Source organism: Miniopterus natalensis, chromosome 4 (assembly GCF_054644295.1).
Source record: "Miniopterus natalensis isolate mMinNat1 chromosome 4, mMinNat1.hap1, whole genome shotgun sequence".
Taxonomy (NCBI): domain Eukaryota; kingdom Metazoa; phylum Chordata; class Mammalia; order Chiroptera; family Miniopteridae; genus Miniopterus; species Miniopterus natalensis.
The window spans coordinates 26,226,523-26,246,167 of record NC_142084.1 but is presented as its reverse complement, the minus strand read 5'-3'; the positions used below and the strand labels follow the sequence as shown (position 1 = coordinate 26,246,167).

The window sequence follows — 19,645 nt, the reverse complement described above, 5'->3', positions numbered from 1 at the left end:
CATAAAGAGTGGAAGGGAGAGAGATGGAGAAACATCGATGTGAGAGAGACACATGGATTTGTTGCCTCCTGCAGGTCCCCCAGCTAGGGCTGGGATTGAGCCTGCAGCAGAAGTATGTGCCCTTGACGGGAAATTGAACCCAAGACCCTTCAGTCCGCTGGCAGATGCTCTAACCTCTGAGCCAAACTGGGTAGGGTCCAAAGTAATCTTTTTAAAAGGGGAAGTTGCCACCCACCACCTGAGATAATTGCGTGCAAGCAAAACAAGAAATGAATGTTCAAGATGATTTCTTGCAGCTTTTGTCTGAAAAGATGAACTGTGCTCATTATCGCTGGGTACCAAATTACTTAATTTGAAGGAATGGTACAAATGGAAGAACATAAGTAGATGATTTGGTACAACTTACAGAAAAGGTAAAGGTAACCCCAATATGCATGTACTATTTTGGTGACCAGGGAAGTCACCCTGTGGCTATGGGAAGCCAGCCTCAGGCTTAGCTTTCATCACTGTCTCCCAGGGTGTGCTTGTCAAAAAGATACTTTGCCATGCAAGATTCGGGAAGGAGCCCCCGCCTTGTGCAATATGGTTGCGTGGTCACCCAGTTCTTTGATGGGTTTTGCCTGCTCACTCAGGTAATGAGTCTCAATGAAGTCACACAAATGGGGGTCATTTTTATCAATGGCCAGTTTGTACACGTCCAGTAGTGACTGATTCACACTTTTTCCCAAGTGTAATGCACTCCATTGCATTCAGCCCATTCTCCCAGTCATCATGGTCTGGTTTCTTGATATCCTGAAGGAAGATTCAGCTACCTTGTCCTGCAGCTTCACCAGTTTCTCAGCATGTTCCCTCTCTTTATGAGACTGTTGAAGAAAATATTTGGCCAAATTCTTCAAAGCCACATCACCATAGCCAAAGTAGTAAGACATGAATAGACAAACATAAGAGGCACAGAGGTCCAGATTGATTTGGCAGTTGATGGTGGCCTCCGAGTCCTGGTGGTAGATCTGGCACACCTGAGAGGGAGACACAATTGTCTGGGTGGGTGGCTTGGGCCTCAGGATGTCTGAGGGCACCGTGAGGAGTGGAGGAGGGCTAGGTCTAAGTGACCCATGGGGATAGAGGACGAGTGCTGGGTCTGACCCAACACTGTTGAAGCAGGAAACCGTGGCAACTCTCAGCCAAGACTGTCCTGCACTAATTATCCTTAATAGGGACTGATTAGGTAAAATTTGATCCTTTCCGGTACAGGAATACTATGTAGCTGTTAAAAAAAAAAAGTGTGGATGCTTTTCCTGCACTGCTATACACTGTTAAATAAAAAAGGGAAGTGTAGGGCAGTGTGTAAGGTTTGTTACCATTTTTTTGGGAAGGTCAGGATAGGCTAGGTTATGCTGCAGTAACAAAAAAAATCTCTAAATGTCAGTGACTTAAAACAAGTTTACATCTCAGGTTCACTCCATGTCAGATGCAGGGTGCTGGGAGGTGGGGAGGCTCCACTGAGTCACCACTCAGTGACCTATGGTGACAGGGGCTCCATCTCAATTTGTCCTTCCACAATAGCAGCTGGTGAAAGGAAATGTGACTCCCTGGTGGCCCTTAAAGTTTGCAGCCTGAAGTGATGCAAGTCCCTTCTGCTCACATTTCCTTAGTCAAAGCAAACAACATGGCCACAACTGACTTGAAAGGAGTGTGAGGTAGAACACTACAGGGTAAGATTTTATTTTCCAAAGATGAGAGGAGCAATAAACTACCATCCCACAGGCACTTCTGTAATGTGACCTTGCCATCCCCGCATCAAGAAGTCGGCTCTAATTTCCCTGTCCCTAGTGATTCTTGTTGTCAGTAGAATCTAATGGAACTGATGTACTTGAGGTCTGAAGCTAGGTCAGAAAAGGCCATGCAGCCAGCCTGGTTCTTTGACAATGCTCACTCTCCAGAAGCTTCTCTCGGGATGTTCCCTCAGAATCAGTGGCCATTATGTGAGGAGACCAAACAGAATGAAAAGGCCATGTGTAGGTGCTCTGCTCCCATGGACAGTCCCACCACTATATGTATGAAAGAGGAAGCCTTCAGGTGATTCCAGCTCCTGGCCATCGGAGTCAGCCCCAGTCATTCATGTATCCCCAGATGAGGGTCCTGGCATTTGTAGTGGAGAGACATAGCTATTCCTGCTGTATCCTGCCTAATTCTGGACCTGCAAAATCCACGAACATAATAAAATAGGAATTTTATGCCACTAGATTGGGAGTGTTTTTGTTTGTTTGTTTTGTTTTTACACAGAAATAGTTTCCTGGAATAACTACTATATGTCTGGAAGGACAATATTATTGGTAACATTTGGTAAACAATACTAACAACTACCACAGACGGATTTGCTTCCATGCGCATTGACTTCCTCTGGAAGGACATGTGAGGCCCAGGAACACTGGTTGCTTCTAGGAAGGGGGAAGTAAGTGGCCAGGGACAGGAGTAGGAGGGAGGCTTTACATTGAATACCCTTTTGGACTTTTAATCTTGTGTCTTGAGACTGTATTGCTTATTTTAAAAATAAGTGATCTTATCACTCTCCTATTCAGAGCCCTCCAGTGGCTCCCTGGGGGCAGGCAGCCTCTAAGTGGCCCCTGTGATCTTCCTTCTCTGTATTCCCCTCTGATGTGATTACCATCCCTTGAGCTCCGGCTAGACCCAATGACTCACTTCTAATGAAAAGAATGTAGCAAAAGTGCTCTACATCATCTCCAAGATTAGGCTACTAAAAGGCTGTGGCTTCTGTGTTCGGAGCCCACTCTCACCCCCTCGCTGGCTCACTCTGAAGGAAGCCAGCCCCCACGTGGTGAGCTGCCCTATAGAGAGACCTACATCGCAGGGAACTAGGTCTCCAGCCAACAACCAAGAATGACCTGAGGCCCCAGCCTTGTGAATGAACTTGGAAATGGACCCTACCCCAGTTGTGATGACTGCAACCTCATGAGAGATTATTCCAGAGGTACCCAGTTAAACAGTGCCCAGGTACTTTTTTTTTTTTTAATCCTCATTTGAGGATATTTTTTCCATTGATTTTTAGAGAGTGGAGGGGAGGGAGGCAGAGGGAGAGAGAGAGAAACACAATGTGAGAGAGACATATCCATTGCTTGCCCCCCCCCCCCGCACGCTCTCCGCTGTGGCCAGGGATCAAACCTGCAACCCAGGTATGTGCCCTTGACCTGGAATCGAACCTGAGACTCTTGAGTGTGTGGGCCGACACTCTGACCACTGAGTCACACCGACCAACGCATCAGTGCCCAGGTTCTTGGCTCACAAAAACTGTGACACAATAAATATTTTTTAGTGTGTTAAATTTGGGGACAGTTTGTTATCTCTTATTAGCAGCAATAGATAACTAATATATTTCCTGTTACACTTAAAAATAAAACCCAAGCTCCTCCCCATGGCCTACCAAGGCCCACCTTGATCGGGCCCATGTAGCTCTCTTCAACTTTCTCTCATACCCCCTCCTTCTTGTCATACTGTGAGAAGGTCAGCCACTCACTGACCTTCTTTCTGCATCCACCTGGAGCTGCACTGTCCAATACAGTAGCCACTAGCCACATGTAGCTATTTAAATTAAAATTAATTAAAGCCCGGCAGGGCATGGCTCAGCGGATGAGCATCGACCTAGGGTCCAGGCAATCAGGGTTCGATTCCCGGTCAGGGCACATGCCCGGGTTGCGGGCTTGATCCCCAGTCGGGGGCGTGCAGGAGGCAGCCGATCAATGACTCTCTCATCATTGATGTTTCTGTCTCTCTTTCTCCCTTTCCTTTCCTCTCTCTGAAATCAATAAAGATATATATTTTTAAAAATTAATTAAAATGAGACAAAAAGAAAATTCAGTTCCTCAGTCACACTAGGCCCATTTCAAGTGCTCAGTAGCTATGTGTGACTCGTGGCTATGATACTGGACCATGCAGATAGATAATATTTCCATTATCACAGGAAGTTCTGTTAGACAGCACTGGTTTGCAGGAAGGAGTGACTTCTATTTGCATAAAAGTCCCATGGTGACACCCTGAATGCCATGGTGACACCCTGAGAGAAAAAACGGTACCACCAACAGAGGAGGAATGAAGGATGGAGGGATGGGGACCTTATTATCGCCTGAACTTGTCTTTCAACAGGCAGTTCTGCTACCTTTTGAAAACTGTGTCCCAAGTCTCTGCTAGAGAGGACTGGGATTTGTGTGTGTCTGTTTGTGTCCAGCTATTGTGAGCAGGAACTTGATGGTTTCCCACTTCTTACCCCATAGACCCACATCCCAGCTGTAGAAGATGGAAACCAAAAGAAAATTCAGTTCTTCAGTCACACTAGGCCCATTTCAAGTGCTCAGTAGCCATATGTGACTAGTGGCTACCATATTGGACCACACAGATAGATAATAATTCCATCATCACAGAAAGTTCTGTCAAGGCAAGGAGATGGTGCCTTTCTGCTCTGGTCCAAACCTGTTGACGGAAGAGACCCAGATATACAGGGAGGACTGGGGCAGATGTATAGAAATTGCTGGGAGGGGGAAATGTGTTCACACGGGCAAGTTTCTTTGTAAACTTCTATAGATTGCGCCCCAACCATATGCCAGGGTCTGCACTTTCACTTGCATTCCCATGCAAACATCTCACCAATTCTGCCAGGCAGTGTGAGTGCCCATCCCTCCTAAAGATGTGTGGCAATTAAGGCTCAGAGAGGCTGAGCCCCCGACTCACGGTCATCCCAGAGGCCAGTGGCCAAGAGAGGATATGAAGATCTCCTGAGTCGAGGTTATTGCTGTTTCTTCCTCCCAGCTCCCGCTTCCTATTCTTCAAGTTACTGATTTACAGAGCTGATCATGAGGGATTTGGTTTTGTTTTAGGAAACTTCCTGGTACCAATGTATAAATTCTTGCACCCGTTAGGACATTGGGTTGCAACTAAAACTGGCTTAGGTAAAAAAGGAAATTTATTGGTTCAAGCAACTGAAAAGTATAGGAGGTAGTTTTCCCTTCAAGGGTCTTGGGATCCCAGGTCTCAAATGGTGTCACTCAAAATTTGTCTTTCCCATACTCTGACTCTGCTTTTAACCAGTGTTGTCTTTATTATCAGCCAGGTTTCCCCCGGAGATGTTAGAAATGGCTGCTGGCAGCGCCAAGCTCACTTCTTACCAGTGTGGCGACTTACAGAGAAAGAGAAAGCCCCTGTCTTGATTCCAGCCAACATCCAGGGGCCGCCCCTCGGTGGTTCGATTTGAGTCAGGCGTTCATTTTGAGCCAGTCTGAGGACAAAGACAGGCAGGGTTCTGGTTGTCTAGGTCTGGATCCCATGCCCACTCCACCCTCAGCTGAGGACTGGGGTAACCCTACTGTATCCGTATTGATGAGGATGGGAAGGAGATGGCTTCTTCCCCAAAGGACCATTGTGGAGCCTAAAGGGGTCCCTGGACTCCATTCCCATGTGTATGTAGAGAGGCTTCCCCACACCAAGCAAATCTCAGACACCAGACACCCCAGGTAAAGGACTCAGTCCCACAAGACACTCCCCCCCCCCCCCCCGATTCAAACGCCAGTCAGAGTCCAGATTATTGTCTGTGCTTCTGACCAACTGGCTATAAATCAGAGGTTCCTCTCCCTTTGGTTTGACTAATTTGCTAGAATGGCTCACATAACGCAGGAAAACCCACTCCCTACATTACCGATTGATTACAAAGGATATTAAAAGATACAAATCAACAGCCAGGTGAAGAGATACAGAGGTGAGGTCCTGAACAAAGGCGCTTCTGTCCTCGTGGAGCTTGGGGCCCAGCGCAGTGGCACATGGAAGTCTTCTGGTTCTACAGCATGCAGCTCTTCTAAAAAAGGCCAATGAGCTGTTCTGGGTTTTTATGACATAGTCGTGATTTACTAAGTCAGCGATTTTCAACCAGTGTGCTGCAAGAATTTTTAAAACATGCAATACCTGACTATTTAGTCAAGGGCACTGACCTCTTTTCCCTTAGACGGTCAAATAAAAAAATGATGACCAGTCAACACAACCGTAGCTGTCCAGTGAATGAATCAGGGGCACCCACAGGAGGCAACCAATTGATGTTTGTCTCTCATATCGATGGGGTGTTTTTTTTCTCTCTCTCTCCCCCCTCCCTTCCTTCCAATCTCTCTAAAAATCAATGGAAAAAATATCCTTGGGTGAGCATTAACAAAATTTTAAAAAAAATTGAAAAAGAAGAAATAACTTGGGTTCTTGATGACATCGTTAAACCACTGAAAGCACTGTTGCCGGAGTCCCTCTACTCTAGATCTCTTGTGATGGGAAATGATGGATTTGAATTTCTTTACTCCATGCACAAGCTTGGTTTTTCAAAGGCATCCTGACCTGACTTGCAGCAGGGACAATCTGGTCAGGGCACAGGTGGTGCAGTGCCAGACCTCCAGCTCTCCTCATCTTGCCATGGGGCCTGCTCAGGACTCAGAGTCCTTGGAGAGAGCACCCAAGTTTAGGTCTATTTTTTAAATAAAAACGAAATTCGACTGAGTTCATTTGAAGATCTAATTGGCTTTATTAAGCAATTCATGAATTGAGCAGCATCCCATCTAGCAACTAGAAGAATGCTCCACGGGGTGGTACGAAATGGAAGGATTTTATAGGGAGGAGGGTGGGGCAAGGGAGCTATTAGTAAAAGAAAAGAAAGAATTACTTTTGAGCCTGGACATCTTTTCTTTGGAGGAAAGAGGATGAGGGTTTTATTATGGAGATTGCATCTTCCTTCTATGGAGGATGGTGAGGCTTATGTGACAGGTGCTTGACCAAAAAATTCCAGACTGGTTGATTAAGATTTTGTTTCTGGGAGAGATTTAAGCTGCATTTAGATGGGGTATTAAATCTAAGTTTGATATCATGGGCTTCTATTGTAGCACAAGCGACAGCATTTTGGGCCTATGGTTTTTTTGTTTGTTTGTTTTTTAAACAGGTCCCTCTGGCTTTGCTATGGTAGGGAGAGGGTGATCTGGTTCATTAGGCTTCCACAGTGGGAGATGGTCACTAGAAATTACCCTTTTACCACACAATGGGGGAAAGGTGACCCTCCGATAGAAACTAGGAGAAAAGAGGAAGAGGAAGGGGGAATAGATGTTGAGCATCCAAATCCCTACAGATGTTTATCTTCAGTCCCAAAGGACTTCACACCCCATCTCACATTCCCTACAAATCACCCTGTGCTCAGCACATTCTCTGACATGCAGCATCCAGGCTTCTGTGAACTTGTATCACTTACTCTGCCTGGACGCCTTCCACTGGCCCCCAAATCCTTACTCATCGTGAAGACCTGTTCCAAAAGCCCTTCCATTCTAAGGGAGAAGGAGCCAATAGGGGACTGGCCCTGGGTTGTGGTCTGTACTCAAGTGCAATCAAGAATTAAGATGCACCCGGTCAGGCGTGGCTCAGCGGTTGGGCATGGATCTAGGATCCAGGAGATCAGGGTTCGATTCCAAGTCAGGGCGCATGCCCGGGTTGCAGGCTCGATCCCCAGTCGGGGGCGTGCAGGAGGCAGCTGATCAATGACTCTCATCATTGGTGTTTCTATCTCTCTCTTTCCCTTCCTCTCTCTGAAATCAATAAAGATATATTAAAGAACAAAACAAAACTAGGATGCTTTCCCTTTAATGAGCTTGTCTGAACCTAGGTTAGCCTTCATTGTGGTCTTAACAGTTATCACTTTCTGTTGCCTTTGAAAACAATTGTTGAAAGGGTGCCCCTACTTCTGACTTCCACTTGCTGGGTTTCTGTTCTAGGAAATCTTTCAGGGCCTCCCTTCCAGCAGAACTAAGAAATTGCTACACTCTGTCTCCACTTCATTTCCCATAGATTGTCAGGATTCCCTTGAAAATGAACAGAAATCCATTCAAATTGGTTTTATTGGTTCATGTAACCAAGAATTCTTTCTTTTTTTAAATCCTCACCCACAGATATGTTTATTGGTTTTAGAGAAAGAGGAAGTGGGGATGTGGGGGAGAGAGAGAGAGACATCGTTTGGTTGCCAACCAGGAATTGAACCTGCAATCTAGGTATGTGCCCTAACCTGGAACTGAACCCTCAAACTTTTGGTTTTTTTATTATACTTGGTGTACAGGACCAGGGCAAAGCTCCAACCAACTGAGCCACATGGCTAGGGCCTGAGAATTCTTGAGGGTTCTTGTTTTACCATGCAGGTTCTCTAACAAAGCCATCAGGGATAGATCTATCTGCACTAGTTGTCAAATGTTGGGTAACAAATGACCTTAAAACTTATGGCTTAAAACAAGCAATAATCATTCTTCAGTTTCTGAGGTTCAAAAATTCAGGGGCCAAAATGTTATGTTAATTATACCTTAATAAACACAAAATTCAGGAGCAGCTAGCTGGATAGTTCTGACTTGAGGTGCCTCATGAGGCTGCAGGCCAGATGTTGGCTGGGGCTGCAGTATCCACTTGCAAGGTGGCCCCTTCCCAAGGCTGTCAAGTTGGTACTTTCTCCCTACACATGCCTCTCCATAGGGCTGCTTGAAAGTGTCCTCCCAGCGTGGCAGCTGGCTTCGCCTAGAGTGAGTGATCCAAAAGACCAAAGTAGAAACTGCAATGCTTTTTATGACCTGGGCCTGGAAATCAAATGCCATCACTTCTACCATATTCTATTGGACACAGAACAGCTCCAACTCAGTGTGGGAAAAGACTATATGCAAGGGCATGAATTGCAGGGGGTGATCACTGGGGCCCACCTTGAGGACGGCCTCCCATGTGGCACCTGATCATTCCTTCCTGGTTTACTCTGCTTTTCAACTATATGTAGGCTTCACTCCCAGGCAGGGACACAGATGGCCCCCAACATCTCCAGGCTCCCATTCTTAGTGACTCCAGTGGGAAGAAAGTACCCCTTTTCTGCCCTGGCTGGTGTGCGCAGTGGTTAGAGCGTTGGCCCACACACGGAAGGGTCACAGGTTTGATTCCTGGTCAACTGCATGTACCTGGGTTGTGGGTTCCTCCCCGCCCCAGTAAGGGGCACAGGCGGGGGGCAACTAGTTGATGTGTCCCTCGCATTGATGTTTCTCTCTCTCTCTCTCCCCCATTTCCTCTCCCTCTCCCTCCCTTCCACTCCCTCTGAAAAGCAATGGACAAAAATATCCTCTGGTGAGGATTACCCCCCCAAAAAGAAAGTACCCCTTTCCCAAAAGCTCTGGTGAGTAAGTCCCAAGGGTGACTCTGATGAGACAAACTTGTGTATATGCTTCTCCTTGAACCAATTGCTGTGGTCCACAGATACAATGTCCTTATTGGTCAGACAAAGGTCACACCCCCAGCCCTAGAATGGAGGATAGGGTTGGACGCACTAGGGACTGATGGAGGAAATAAAGAAGGCATGGTTCTCAAAAAATCAGGGGGCCATTAGTGAATCAAGGTTAATGGATGTTGGGCAGGAAAAACAACACATGTTCACCCATCTCCCTCCTCTGTGCTCCAGTTGGACATTTTAGCAACCTTTGTTTTAGCATTTTCACCATGGGACCATTTACTTTCTTGGCTTGCTTTCTGTGGTTGGTAGAGTTCTAAGATGGTCCCCAAGATTCCCACTCCTGGTGTATGCTTACCTTCTCCCAGTTTTTAAATGAAACACTAATCTAGATGCTTCTGTGGAAGAATGCTGAAAATGTAATTAAGGTCCCAAATCAGTTGACTTTAAGATAGGGAGATTATACTTGGTGAGCCTGCCCTAATCAGGTGAGCCCTTAAAAAGAACAGTGTTCTTCCTGGTAAAGGAGATTCAATGCAAGAGAGAGAGTCAACATGGGAGAGACTCTGCTGCTGGCTTGGAAGATGGAGGGGGCCATATGGCCAGAAATTCAGGCAGCTTCTAGGAGCTAAGGGCCCTGGCTTACAGCCTGCAAAGAAACAGGCACCTCAGTCCTACAAATGCAAGGAACTAAAACCTGCCAACAATCTGAATAGCTTGAAAGTGGGTTTTCCCCCAGAGCTTCAGGAGAGCTCAGCCTTGGTCTCACTTTTGTGAGACCCTGAGCAGAAAACCTAGTCACACGGTGCTGGACTTTCAACCTACAAATTTGTGAACTAATACATGGATATTGTTTTAAGTTGTGGAGCTTGTGATTCAGTTTAGGCTGCAATGGAAAATGAATACACTTCCCAACGTACTGTAAGATCCCTAAAGCAGGGAGCTTCTCTTGGGTCTCCTTAACTTTCTCACCCCCAATGGAATGTGGAACACAAGAAGTCTCTCTTCTTGTTTCCAGTCCCACTACCTGGGAAAGAGAGAAGTAACCCAGCTCCTTGTCATTCTGTTCCTGGGTGGGCCCTGCAGGGAGCAGGTCTGCCTCAGGCTGGCCTGTAGTGTGTGGGTCCTGGGCTTCGAGTAGGAAAGATTTCTCAACAGGAGTCCAGATGGGTTTGAGAGTATGTTTATCAATGTTGGGACAATGAAACAAAGGAAGAAATAAGGGTAGAAGAAACAACAGGGGAGAGCCTAGGCAATGCTCTGCTTTGGCTCCCTAGAAACGGTATAGGAAAGAAGTGAGCCAAGGCAGCTGCTGTTAGCTCACTGGGAAGTCAGAGAAAAGGGGGTCCTTGGAGACAGGATCAGCTGCCGCTACCCACCATTCCCCTGGCTGCAAGTCTCTTGGGACCCTTAGAAATAAAAAGTTCAGCCCGGCCGGGCGTGGCTCAGCGGTTGAGCATCGACCTGGGATCCAGGCGATAGGGGTTCGATTCCCGGTCAGGGCACATGTCTGGGTTGCGGGCTCGATCAATGACTCTCTCATCATTGATGTTTCTGTCTCTCTCTCTCTCCCTCTCCTTTCCTCTCTCTGAAATCAATAAAGATTAAAAAAAAAAAAGAAAAAGTTCATGCTTGGGAAAGGGCATGGGTGTGCTCTGAGGGAGCTGCATTGAGTATTTGTCCTGAGGGCTTTTTTTTCCTCCCCCCTACAGGCAAGAATTTTAGGGAGGGTTTCAGTAGAATATTCATCAGCTTTCCAGGTGCATTTTTAATATGCTGATGCATTGAAATGAGTGCATAGGGGAGTCTTGGATTATTATTTGGTCTGTTTTACTGTTTTACTTCTATCTTAGGTCTGTCTGGCTTTAATAGGGTTTTTGTTTTTTGTTCCCCTACTTCATCTGTCATTGGGGTTAGCTGGCGCAAATGGCATTAATTGGGTCTTTGTTCTCTGTTTTCCCAGGCCAGGGTGATTTAAGCTATGTATTCTCGGTTTAGAGAAGGGAGGTATAATCATTTGTCCTTGGTTAGGGAAGATGAGTTCTTGCAGTTCACAAGCTGGCTGAAAGCTACCCAAACTGTTTGGCCTTTTTAAATTTTCTTGTCTCAGTTTCCCCATTCCACTTGCCCAGGGATTTTCCTACTTTCTTACTGTCCTGCTACAATTCTACCCCGATCTCCCAATGGCCAACTCCCTGCCTTTGGCTTTCCACAAACAGCCTGTGCCCCACCAGGCCCAGAGGGGCAGCTCAACCAATCTCACCTTCCCAGGCCTCAGAGACCTTTGGCCAACTCTATTGATCTGGACTCCCGGGCAGGCTGCTGGACCAACAGACAGACGCCATGAGGGCTCTGCTGCTCTTGGGGTTCCTGCTGGTGAGCCTGGAATCAGCTCTTTTGGTAAGGGCTGTGGGAACCAGGAAGATTGTGCTGGGGTGGGCCTGGGGGTCCCCATCACAACCTTGGCCTCTGCCTATGACCTGTTGGTCCAGGTGACCAGAAGGCCTGTATATAAAGGTGGGGTCAGCTCAGAAGGCCCAGGCGAAGGAGAGAGCCACCAGGGCCTGTGGACATGAGGGCATGACTTGCATTTCTGGAGAGGGTCCTTGAGGGAGGAAGAAGGGGTCCGGGTCTCATGAGGAAATCTCAGCATTTCTGGGCTGAGAAGAAGCTGGGGACTAGCATGGGACCAGGGATAGGCTATGACTTTCTGGGCAAATTGCCTGTCCTCTTCTCTCCTCCTGTAGATGCCACCTCAGGAAGACCCCAAGGTGCATAAGAACATAACATATGAACACACAGTGGGTAAGTAGCCTGGCTCTGCCTCCTAAGACACCCTTGGGTGGGAATGAGTGTGGTTGGGAGCGTGCCAATGGTTAGTCTCAGGCCCTTGGAGGGAGGGGCAGGATCCTGGGCACAATATCACTCTTGTACCCAGAGTCATCTCGCTGGCACTCAGGCCTGAGTGCCTGCTTGTGCCAGGTCTATGCTGATGGCCGCTGGTGCCCACAGTGCTAGTGAGCTGTATGCTCCTTTAGTGTAGGGCTTGGGCTGTATCTGTGTGCTTTTCTTGCCTACCCCAGGGGCCAGAGGTCTCCCTCCCTCACCCAGCGGTTCTGCCTACCCTGGAATTGGTGGCCCCAGCCGGCTACCTCGCAGAGCTCGGCCTTGGGTTCAGTGGGGTGGGCAGTGCTGCTCGGCAGGCAAACAGGCCCAACAGGCCCAACAAAAGGCGACTGGCGATCGCAGCTGCCATCCTCGCTCTCCTGCAGGCGCAGCAGGACACCTTGTATAATATATATTGTTGATTCATTAACATTGAACTCACAGCCAGTGGCACTGTAACTCATGCCTGGATGAAACTTATCTAAGATACATGTATTCTCCATAAGGCACATCACAGCCCACTTGCACACTGGAACATAGCACTTCAGCACTATGGGGGCTATTTTCAACAGCAAAGCACAAAATGTGAAAAATGTGGCACTAAATAGACTGCTGAAAGGACACTTGTTTACAACAGGAGAGTTGAAACAAGAAGCAGTATCACCTGGTTTGATCTCAGCTGGAAAAGTGCACTTCTGACTTCTGGCAACTCAAATTTTCACCACTCTGTGCATGTCTGTGAAAGCCCCTTGAGAATTGATTTGGGATTTACAAATGAATCTTAGCAAGAAGGCAGATTTGCAAATACAGAATCTGTGAATGATGAGGCTTGACTATCTTATTTTTAAAAATAGTATGAGAGATTAATCAAAGAACTTATATGCATATATGCATAACCCATGGACACAGACAATAGTGTGGGGAAGGCCTGGGGTGGGGCAGATGTGTGGAGGGGATCAATGGGGGGGAAATGGGGGACATATGTAATACTTTCAACAATAAAGATAAATTAAAAAAATTATAATAGCAATATATTTTTATTGTCAAAACTTTAGAAATTACAAAAATGCAAAAGAAGAAAAAAGTCATGCATAATCCACAATCTTCCAAAAACCACTCTTGCAAATTTTGAGAATGTCCTTCTAGATTTTTTTATGCATAAATGTATTTGTACAAAAATAGGACCATACTAGCATGTTATTTGTAACTTGGTGTTCTTCATTTAAATTATGAACACCCTCCTGGCTGGAGTGGCTCGGTTGGTTGGTTGTCACCCCGTGCACCGAAAGGTTGCTGGTTCAATTCCTGGTCAGGGCACATATACCTGGGTTGCAGGTTTCCTCCCCAGTGGGGAAGCACATGGAAGGCAACTGATCAATGTTTCTCTCTCACATTGATGTTTCTCTCTCTAAGCATGTCCTTGAGTAAGGATTAAAATAATAATAATAAATAAAATAATGGACACCTTTCTGTACTAATTTATCTACATCATCATTTAAACTTTTTATTGTGGTAAAATACACATAACATAAAATTTACTGTCTTCACCATTTTTAAGTGTACAATTCAGTGGTATTAAGTACATTTATTCATATTGTGCAACCATCACCACCAACCCATCTCCAGAACTCTGCAAAACTAAAACCCTTTGACTGTACTATTTTTATTGCCATTTTACAGATGAGAAACTAAGATTCAGAGTGATTAAGTGACTTCAACATTCAACAAGTATTTATGAAGTGCCTACTTTGTGGCAAGCGCTCTTCTAAAGTAGGGGGCTGCAGACTTGCCCTAGGTCATACAGCTAGTAGGTGCTAGAGTCAGAGTCCACTCCAGCTGTCTAACTCCAGGACCCAACTTCTTAAGCAGGATGCTTGACGGCACAGTGATCTTTTCGAGTCCATCCTTTCCAACTAGACCTGAGGGTGGTGCCTGGGAGATTGGGCACAGGGGATGTGATGAGAGAATGTGTTATCCCTGCAGTTCTCACTGTCACGGGGGAGCCCTGCTACTTCCCTTTCCAGTACCGCCGGCAGCTGTATCACAAATGCACCCGTAGGGGCCGACCTGGCCTCCGGCCCTGGTAAGATGACCCAGAAGGGGTTGGAGCAGGGCCTGGGAAGATGGACTCTGCCCATCCTTCTACCCAAGGAACCCTGCCTGGAGAGAGAGGGCTGTGATAGGGAAGGGTGGGCCAGCCCCCTGGGCAGAGCAGGGAGCCTTCTCTCTTTCTCCAGGTGTGCTACTACCCCCAACTTTGAGCAGGACCAAAGATGGGCATACTGCTTGGAGCCCAAGAAAGTGCAAGGTGCCACACACAGCCTCTGGGGTGGCCCAAACCCTTCTCCTCCCCCCTAGTTACTCTCCTGAGTCTCATTAGACCCTACAACCCTGGGATTCTGGGCCCACCTAGCCCCTTCCCTCCCTTCAGAGGGAGAAGTTCTGGGAGGGAGTAGCCCCATTTTGCATGTGGGTAAACTAAGGTCTGGAAACAAGGTCAAAAGACAAGACAATCAAGTTCAGGTATGGACTTGGCTCCTATCAGTCTGACTCAGGTCCCTCACTCTTCCTCCCACTATGTCCATCTCTCAGACCACTGCCGCAAAAACAACCCCTGCCAGAGGGGAGGGACCTGTGTGAACGTGGCAAGTGGCCCACATTGCATCTGTCCAGAACAGTTCACTGGGAAGCATTGCCAGAGAGGTAAGGAGATGCTGGGGTGGGGGTGGGGGGAGGCTGGGGAACAGGTGCAGCACCTGCCTACTGAAGAGGTCCCAGGACCCTCAGAGACCTTGCATGGTCCCAGCCTCTCCTAAGACCATCATCCCACTTTGTCCCCAGAGAAGTGCTTTGAGCCTCAGCTTCTTCAGTTCTTCCATGAGAATGAAATATGGCATAGGCTTGAGCTGGCAGGTGTGGCCAAGTGTCAGTGCCAAGATTCCCAAACCCACTGCAAGCTGCTGGCCAGCCAGGGTGAGTGAATCCGTTGGGAACTGGCTGGGAGGAGGGCCGAAGGTCAACAGCCCGGAGAAGGTAGGAGAAGCTGTCAGAAGGCCAGGTGGTGTCCCTATGGAAGGAGGAGAGCTCTCTATGGAGTCTTTGGGCCCTGAGGTAGCTCAATGTGCTCCTTCTCTCAGTCTGCCACAACAACCCATGCCTCCACGGGGGACGCTGCCTAGAGGCAGAGGGCCACCAAGTGTGCAGCTGTCTGGAGGGCTATGCAGGACGCTTCTGTGATGTGGGTGAGTCCTGGTGAGGGAAGGAGAGGGAGGGAGGTGGGGAGGGGGAGAAAGGCTGAGAGCAGCAGAAGGCCACATCAGCCCCAGGCTGTAGGGAGCCTCCTCTCTCCCCAGACAAAAAGGCCAACTGCTACGAGGGCCACGGGTGGAGCTACCGAGGCCCTGCTGGGACGACACTCTCAGGCGCACAGTGTCAGCCCTGGGCCTCGGAGGCCACTTATCGGAACCTGACTTTGGGGCAAGCACTGAATTCGGGACTGGGCCACCATGCCTTCTGCCGGTATGCTAGGTGGCGCAGGGCATGGCATTCCCCTCCTCTCCAGGGCCCTCTGGGGCTCCCCAAGCTCTAACTGTGCCCTCTCCTGTGGTTACAGGAACCCGGACAATGATACCCGCCCGTGGTGTTTTGTGTGGAGGGGCAACCAGCTGAGCTGGGAATACTGCAGCCTGGCACAGTGCCAAGTCCCAACCCCAGCAGCGCCCCAGTTCCCCTCTCCATCCCAGGCACCCTTTGAGGGCTGGAACATCTCCTTGCCCTCGTTTTCACCACGGCTGAAGTTTGAAAGCGATACCAAGAATCTACATGATTCATGGACGGGAGGTATTTGGGAAGGGGCAGGAAGACCAAATAGAGAGCGCACGGGGCGAGCTACGTTCCAGCCACCCGTGGGGCTCCCTGTCCTCAGCCCGGGCTCCTCCACAGTCTTGTCCGAGATGCTGGAGCAGGAGAATTCCTTGCCTAGGACCGAACTGGCGGGCTGCGGACGGCGACTCCGGAAACGGCTGCCCTCACTGCGCCGCGTCGTCGGGGGACTAGTGGCACTGCCCGGGGCGCACCCCTACATCGCTGCACTGTACTGGGGCCACAGTTTCTGTGCCGGCAGCCTCATCGCCCCTTGCTGGGTGCTGACCGCGGCTCACTGCCTGCAGAACCGGCCAGTACCACCTGCCCAGCGCCAGCTCGGGCCTCGGCTCCTTCCCTCTGTACCCGCAAGACACCCGAACCCATCCATGCCTTGTCCTCCCGGTTTCCCCTCCAGAGCCCCCCCCAGAGGAAGCTGAAACCCAGGAAGTGGCTCAGGAGCAGGGGGTTCCTCCAGGCCCGACTCTGAAGCGCACTCCCTTCCCACCCCGCCCGCAGGCCGGCGCCAGAGGAGCTGACTGTGGTGCTGGGTCAGGAGCGCCACAACCGGAGCTGCGCGCAGTGCCAGACGCTGGCCGTGCGCACCTACTACCTGCACGAGGCCTTCTCACCCATCACCTACCAGCACGACCTGGGTGCGTGGGGGCGCCCCGCGGGGATTAGGGGAATTGCGAGGAGGGCCCCGAGGCCGGCTTACGGGCCTCACGCTCCCCCGCGCCCGGGTTAGCGCTGCTGCGCCTGCAGGAGAGCGAGGACGGCAGCTGCGCGCGCCAGTCGCCTTTCGTTGGGCCTGTTTGCCTGCCGAGCAGCGCCGCCCACCCCGCCGAACCCGAGGCCGAGCTCTGCGAGATAGCGGGCTGGGGCCACCAATTCGAGGGTAGGCAGAACCGCTGGGTGAGGGAGGGAGACCTCTGGCCCCTGGGGTAGGCAAGAAAAGCCCGCAGCTTTGGTATCACCGGGGACAGGAGGCGCCAACCTGCTGGGTTGTGAAGACGTGCAGGGCCCTTGTCTCTGCAGTCGCCCCTCCCAGGGCGTGGGATTCACTGTTGGGGGGGGGGGCCCAAACTCCTGAGGAGTATACGGGGAGAATCACACTTTCTCTTGGTTCCCACTGAGCGCTGGGTTGCCAGGCTAACGAGGGCACGGGCCCTGCGCCCCAGCGGGGCGGGTAGTTCAGGCTCTGAGATGCTGGCTGGCAAGGGGGGTGGGCTTCCGAAGCAGTCCTGCTCTGCCGCGCCCATTCCCATCCCGCCCCGTCTCGGTCCTCAGTTTTCCTGTCTATGAAATGGGGTTACCGGCAGCTCCCTCCCTCACGGGCTTGTTGCGAGGGAGGCAGGTGATCATTGGGTCTGGAAGAGCCTGGCGCAGCCAGTTCCACCGTCCAGGCGGCGAGCGGAGTCGGGATGAAAACGTCCTTGGTTCACAGGGGCGGAGGAATACGCCAGCTTCCTGCAGGAGGCGCGGGTGCCGCTCATCCCTCCCGAGCGCTGCTCCGCCCCGGAGACGCACGGCACCGCCTTCGCCCCAGGCATGCTCTGCGCGGGTTTCCCCGAGGGCGGCACCGACGCGTGCCAGGTGAGCCCGCGCGCCTGCTTTGCGCCCCGGCCCCACCCAGTCAAGGGCAGGCCCCAGGCCGAGGGCGCTGAGCCGCGTGTGCTGCATCCAGGGTGACTCTGGGGGTCCGTTGGTGTGTGAGGATCAGGCCGCAGGGCGCCTGCTCATCCTGCGAGGCGTCATCAGCTGGGGCTCGGGTTGCGGCGACCGCAACAAGCCGGGTGTGTACACCGACGTGGCCAGCTACCTGCCTTGGATCCGGGAGCACATGGCTTTCTGACCGCCCAGGAACTTGTCTTTGCCTCCTTGGCGATTATGAGATGGAAGGATGGCTGGACACGATCCTGGACGGCAAGGATCACGTTCCAGCACCGCCAACCCCGCGCCGGGCGTGGCGTAAACACTCAATAAAGTGCTTTTGGAAAATGCTTGCTTGAGAGGCACAGCTATTCAGGGGTCCCGCTGAGAAACGCCGAGGCTGTAAACCAGGGCACAGCTTCTCCACAGCCCTTAGAGAACAGGATCTGTTCAGATCTTATGCAAAATTTAGATCATGTCCAGCTGACATTTAATGAGCTGGGGGTGCCGAGCCCTGTGCAGAATGACTCCATACATCATTCCTTGTGTGAAACATTAATATTTTAAGCTTATGGAGACATTCTCAGCCTCCACTGTACATCAGAAACTATGCCCACCCTAGCCGGTTTGCTCAGCGGTTAGAGCGCCGGCCCTCGGACTGAAGGGTCCGGGTTCTGTTCCGGCCAAGGGCACGCACTTTCGTTGCAGGCTCGATCCCCGCCCGGTGGGGGTGCGCGCCGGAAAAATATTCTCCAGTGAGGATTTAAAATAAAAAAGTCTATGCCCAAGATCCACCTCAGATCAATTAAATCACATCTCTCTAGGGATGGGGCAGGGGCAGTGGCAAGCTTTAAAAGCTCTCCAGGTGATTACATGTGCAGCCAGAGTTGAGAATTATAGTTAGAAACGCTTAACCTTAAAACTGGTGTGGAGCCTTAGGGCTGAGGACTGACTGGAAGTCCCTCCCTCCGCCCAACCAGTCCTAGGGCAGCGGGGTCTCCAAGTGTGGTCCTTGGACCAGCAGCGGGGCGGTGCCACGGGACTTGCTAGAAATGCTATTGGCAGGGTAAACGCCTTGCTGCTGAATCAGAAACTCTGAGTTGGGGCCTAACAATCTGTTTTAACAGCTTTCCCAGGTGATTCTGGTGCTCCTAACATCTGAGAACCATGTTCTGGGGACCAGGCAGAGAGTTGATGCCACGACTGTCCAGATGTGGCATCTTTTTGTTTTTAAACCCATGTGTACTGTGCTTGATGCACCATCTACGTTGGTTTTCCAGGATTATTTTGACTCTCATGCTCTCCCTTCCTTCAGGCTAAATTCTAACACCATCGGGTGAAAGATACTCCCCCCCCCGCCCCCATTCTCCAGCAGGAGGTAGCGGGCCTGTGACCTGCGGGCCTCACCGTCACAATCCCGCGCTCACACGCGTCACAGCGTCTAGCGGTTCGGGCGGAAGCTGCTCCGCATCCCTCGAAAGCGCAAGGCGAAGGACACACCCTGAGCCAGAATGGGCGAGTGGAAAGGCTACATCAGTGCGGTGCTGCAGGACCAGCGCATCGACGACGTGGCCATCGTGGGCCACTCGGACAATCTGTGCGTGTGGGCATCGCGGCCCGGGGGCCTGCTGGCCGCTATCTCACCGCAGGAGGTGGGCGTGCTCACGGGGCGCGACCGGTGCACCTTCCTGCAGGAAGGCCTGAGCCTGGCAGGCCGCCGCTGCTACGTCATCCGAGACCACCTGCTGGCCGAGGGCGATGGGGTGCTAGACGCGCGCACCAAGGGGCTGGACGGGCGTGCCATCTGCGTGGGCCACGCGCCACGCGCGCTTCTCGTGCTCATGGGCCGACGGGGCGTGCACGGGGGCATCCTCAACAAGAAGACGCACGAGCTGATCCACTGGCTGCGCACTCGGGGCACCTAGCAGAACGGCCAGGTGGCAGCGGAGCCAAAATAAACTCAGACCTGGGCATGGCAGG

At 50.6% G+C, this 19,645-nt stretch overlaps 2 protein-coding genes and 1 pseudogene across 2 annotated transcripts; 2 read left to right on the top strand and 1 right to left on the bottom strand.

Annotated features, from left to right (window-relative positions):
• Nucleotides 1-493: 493 nt before the first annotated feature.
• On the bottom strand, nt 494-1,979 carry LOC107529738 (ferritin heavy chain pseudogene; annotated as a pseudogene).
• A 9,629-nt stretch (nt 1,980-11,608) lies between these two features.
• On the top strand, nt 11,609-17,867 carry F12 (coagulation factor XII). The gene is made up of 14 exons (XM_087815897.1): nt 11,609-11,665; nt 12,013-12,070; nt 14,135-14,234; nt 14,389-14,459; nt 14,744-14,854; nt 14,993-15,124; nt 15,289-15,393; nt 15,505-15,670; nt 15,765-15,991; nt 16,094-16,325; nt 16,532-16,668; nt 16,761-16,910; nt 17,460-17,608; nt 17,700-17,867. Exons 1-14 carry the CDS (start codon nt 11,609-11,611, stop codon nt 17,865-17,867), a joined length of 1,863 nt encoding a protein of 620 aa, XP_087672023.1.
• A 1,309-nt stretch (nt 17,868-19,176) lies between these two features.
• Nucleotides 19,177-19,590, top strand: PFN3 (profilin 3). Its single transcript, XM_016203247.2, has one exon. It carries the CDS (start codon nt 19,177-19,179, stop codon nt 19,588-19,590), a length of 414 nt encoding a protein of 137 aa, XP_016058733.2.
• Nucleotides 19,591-19,645: the final 55 nt, after the last annotated feature.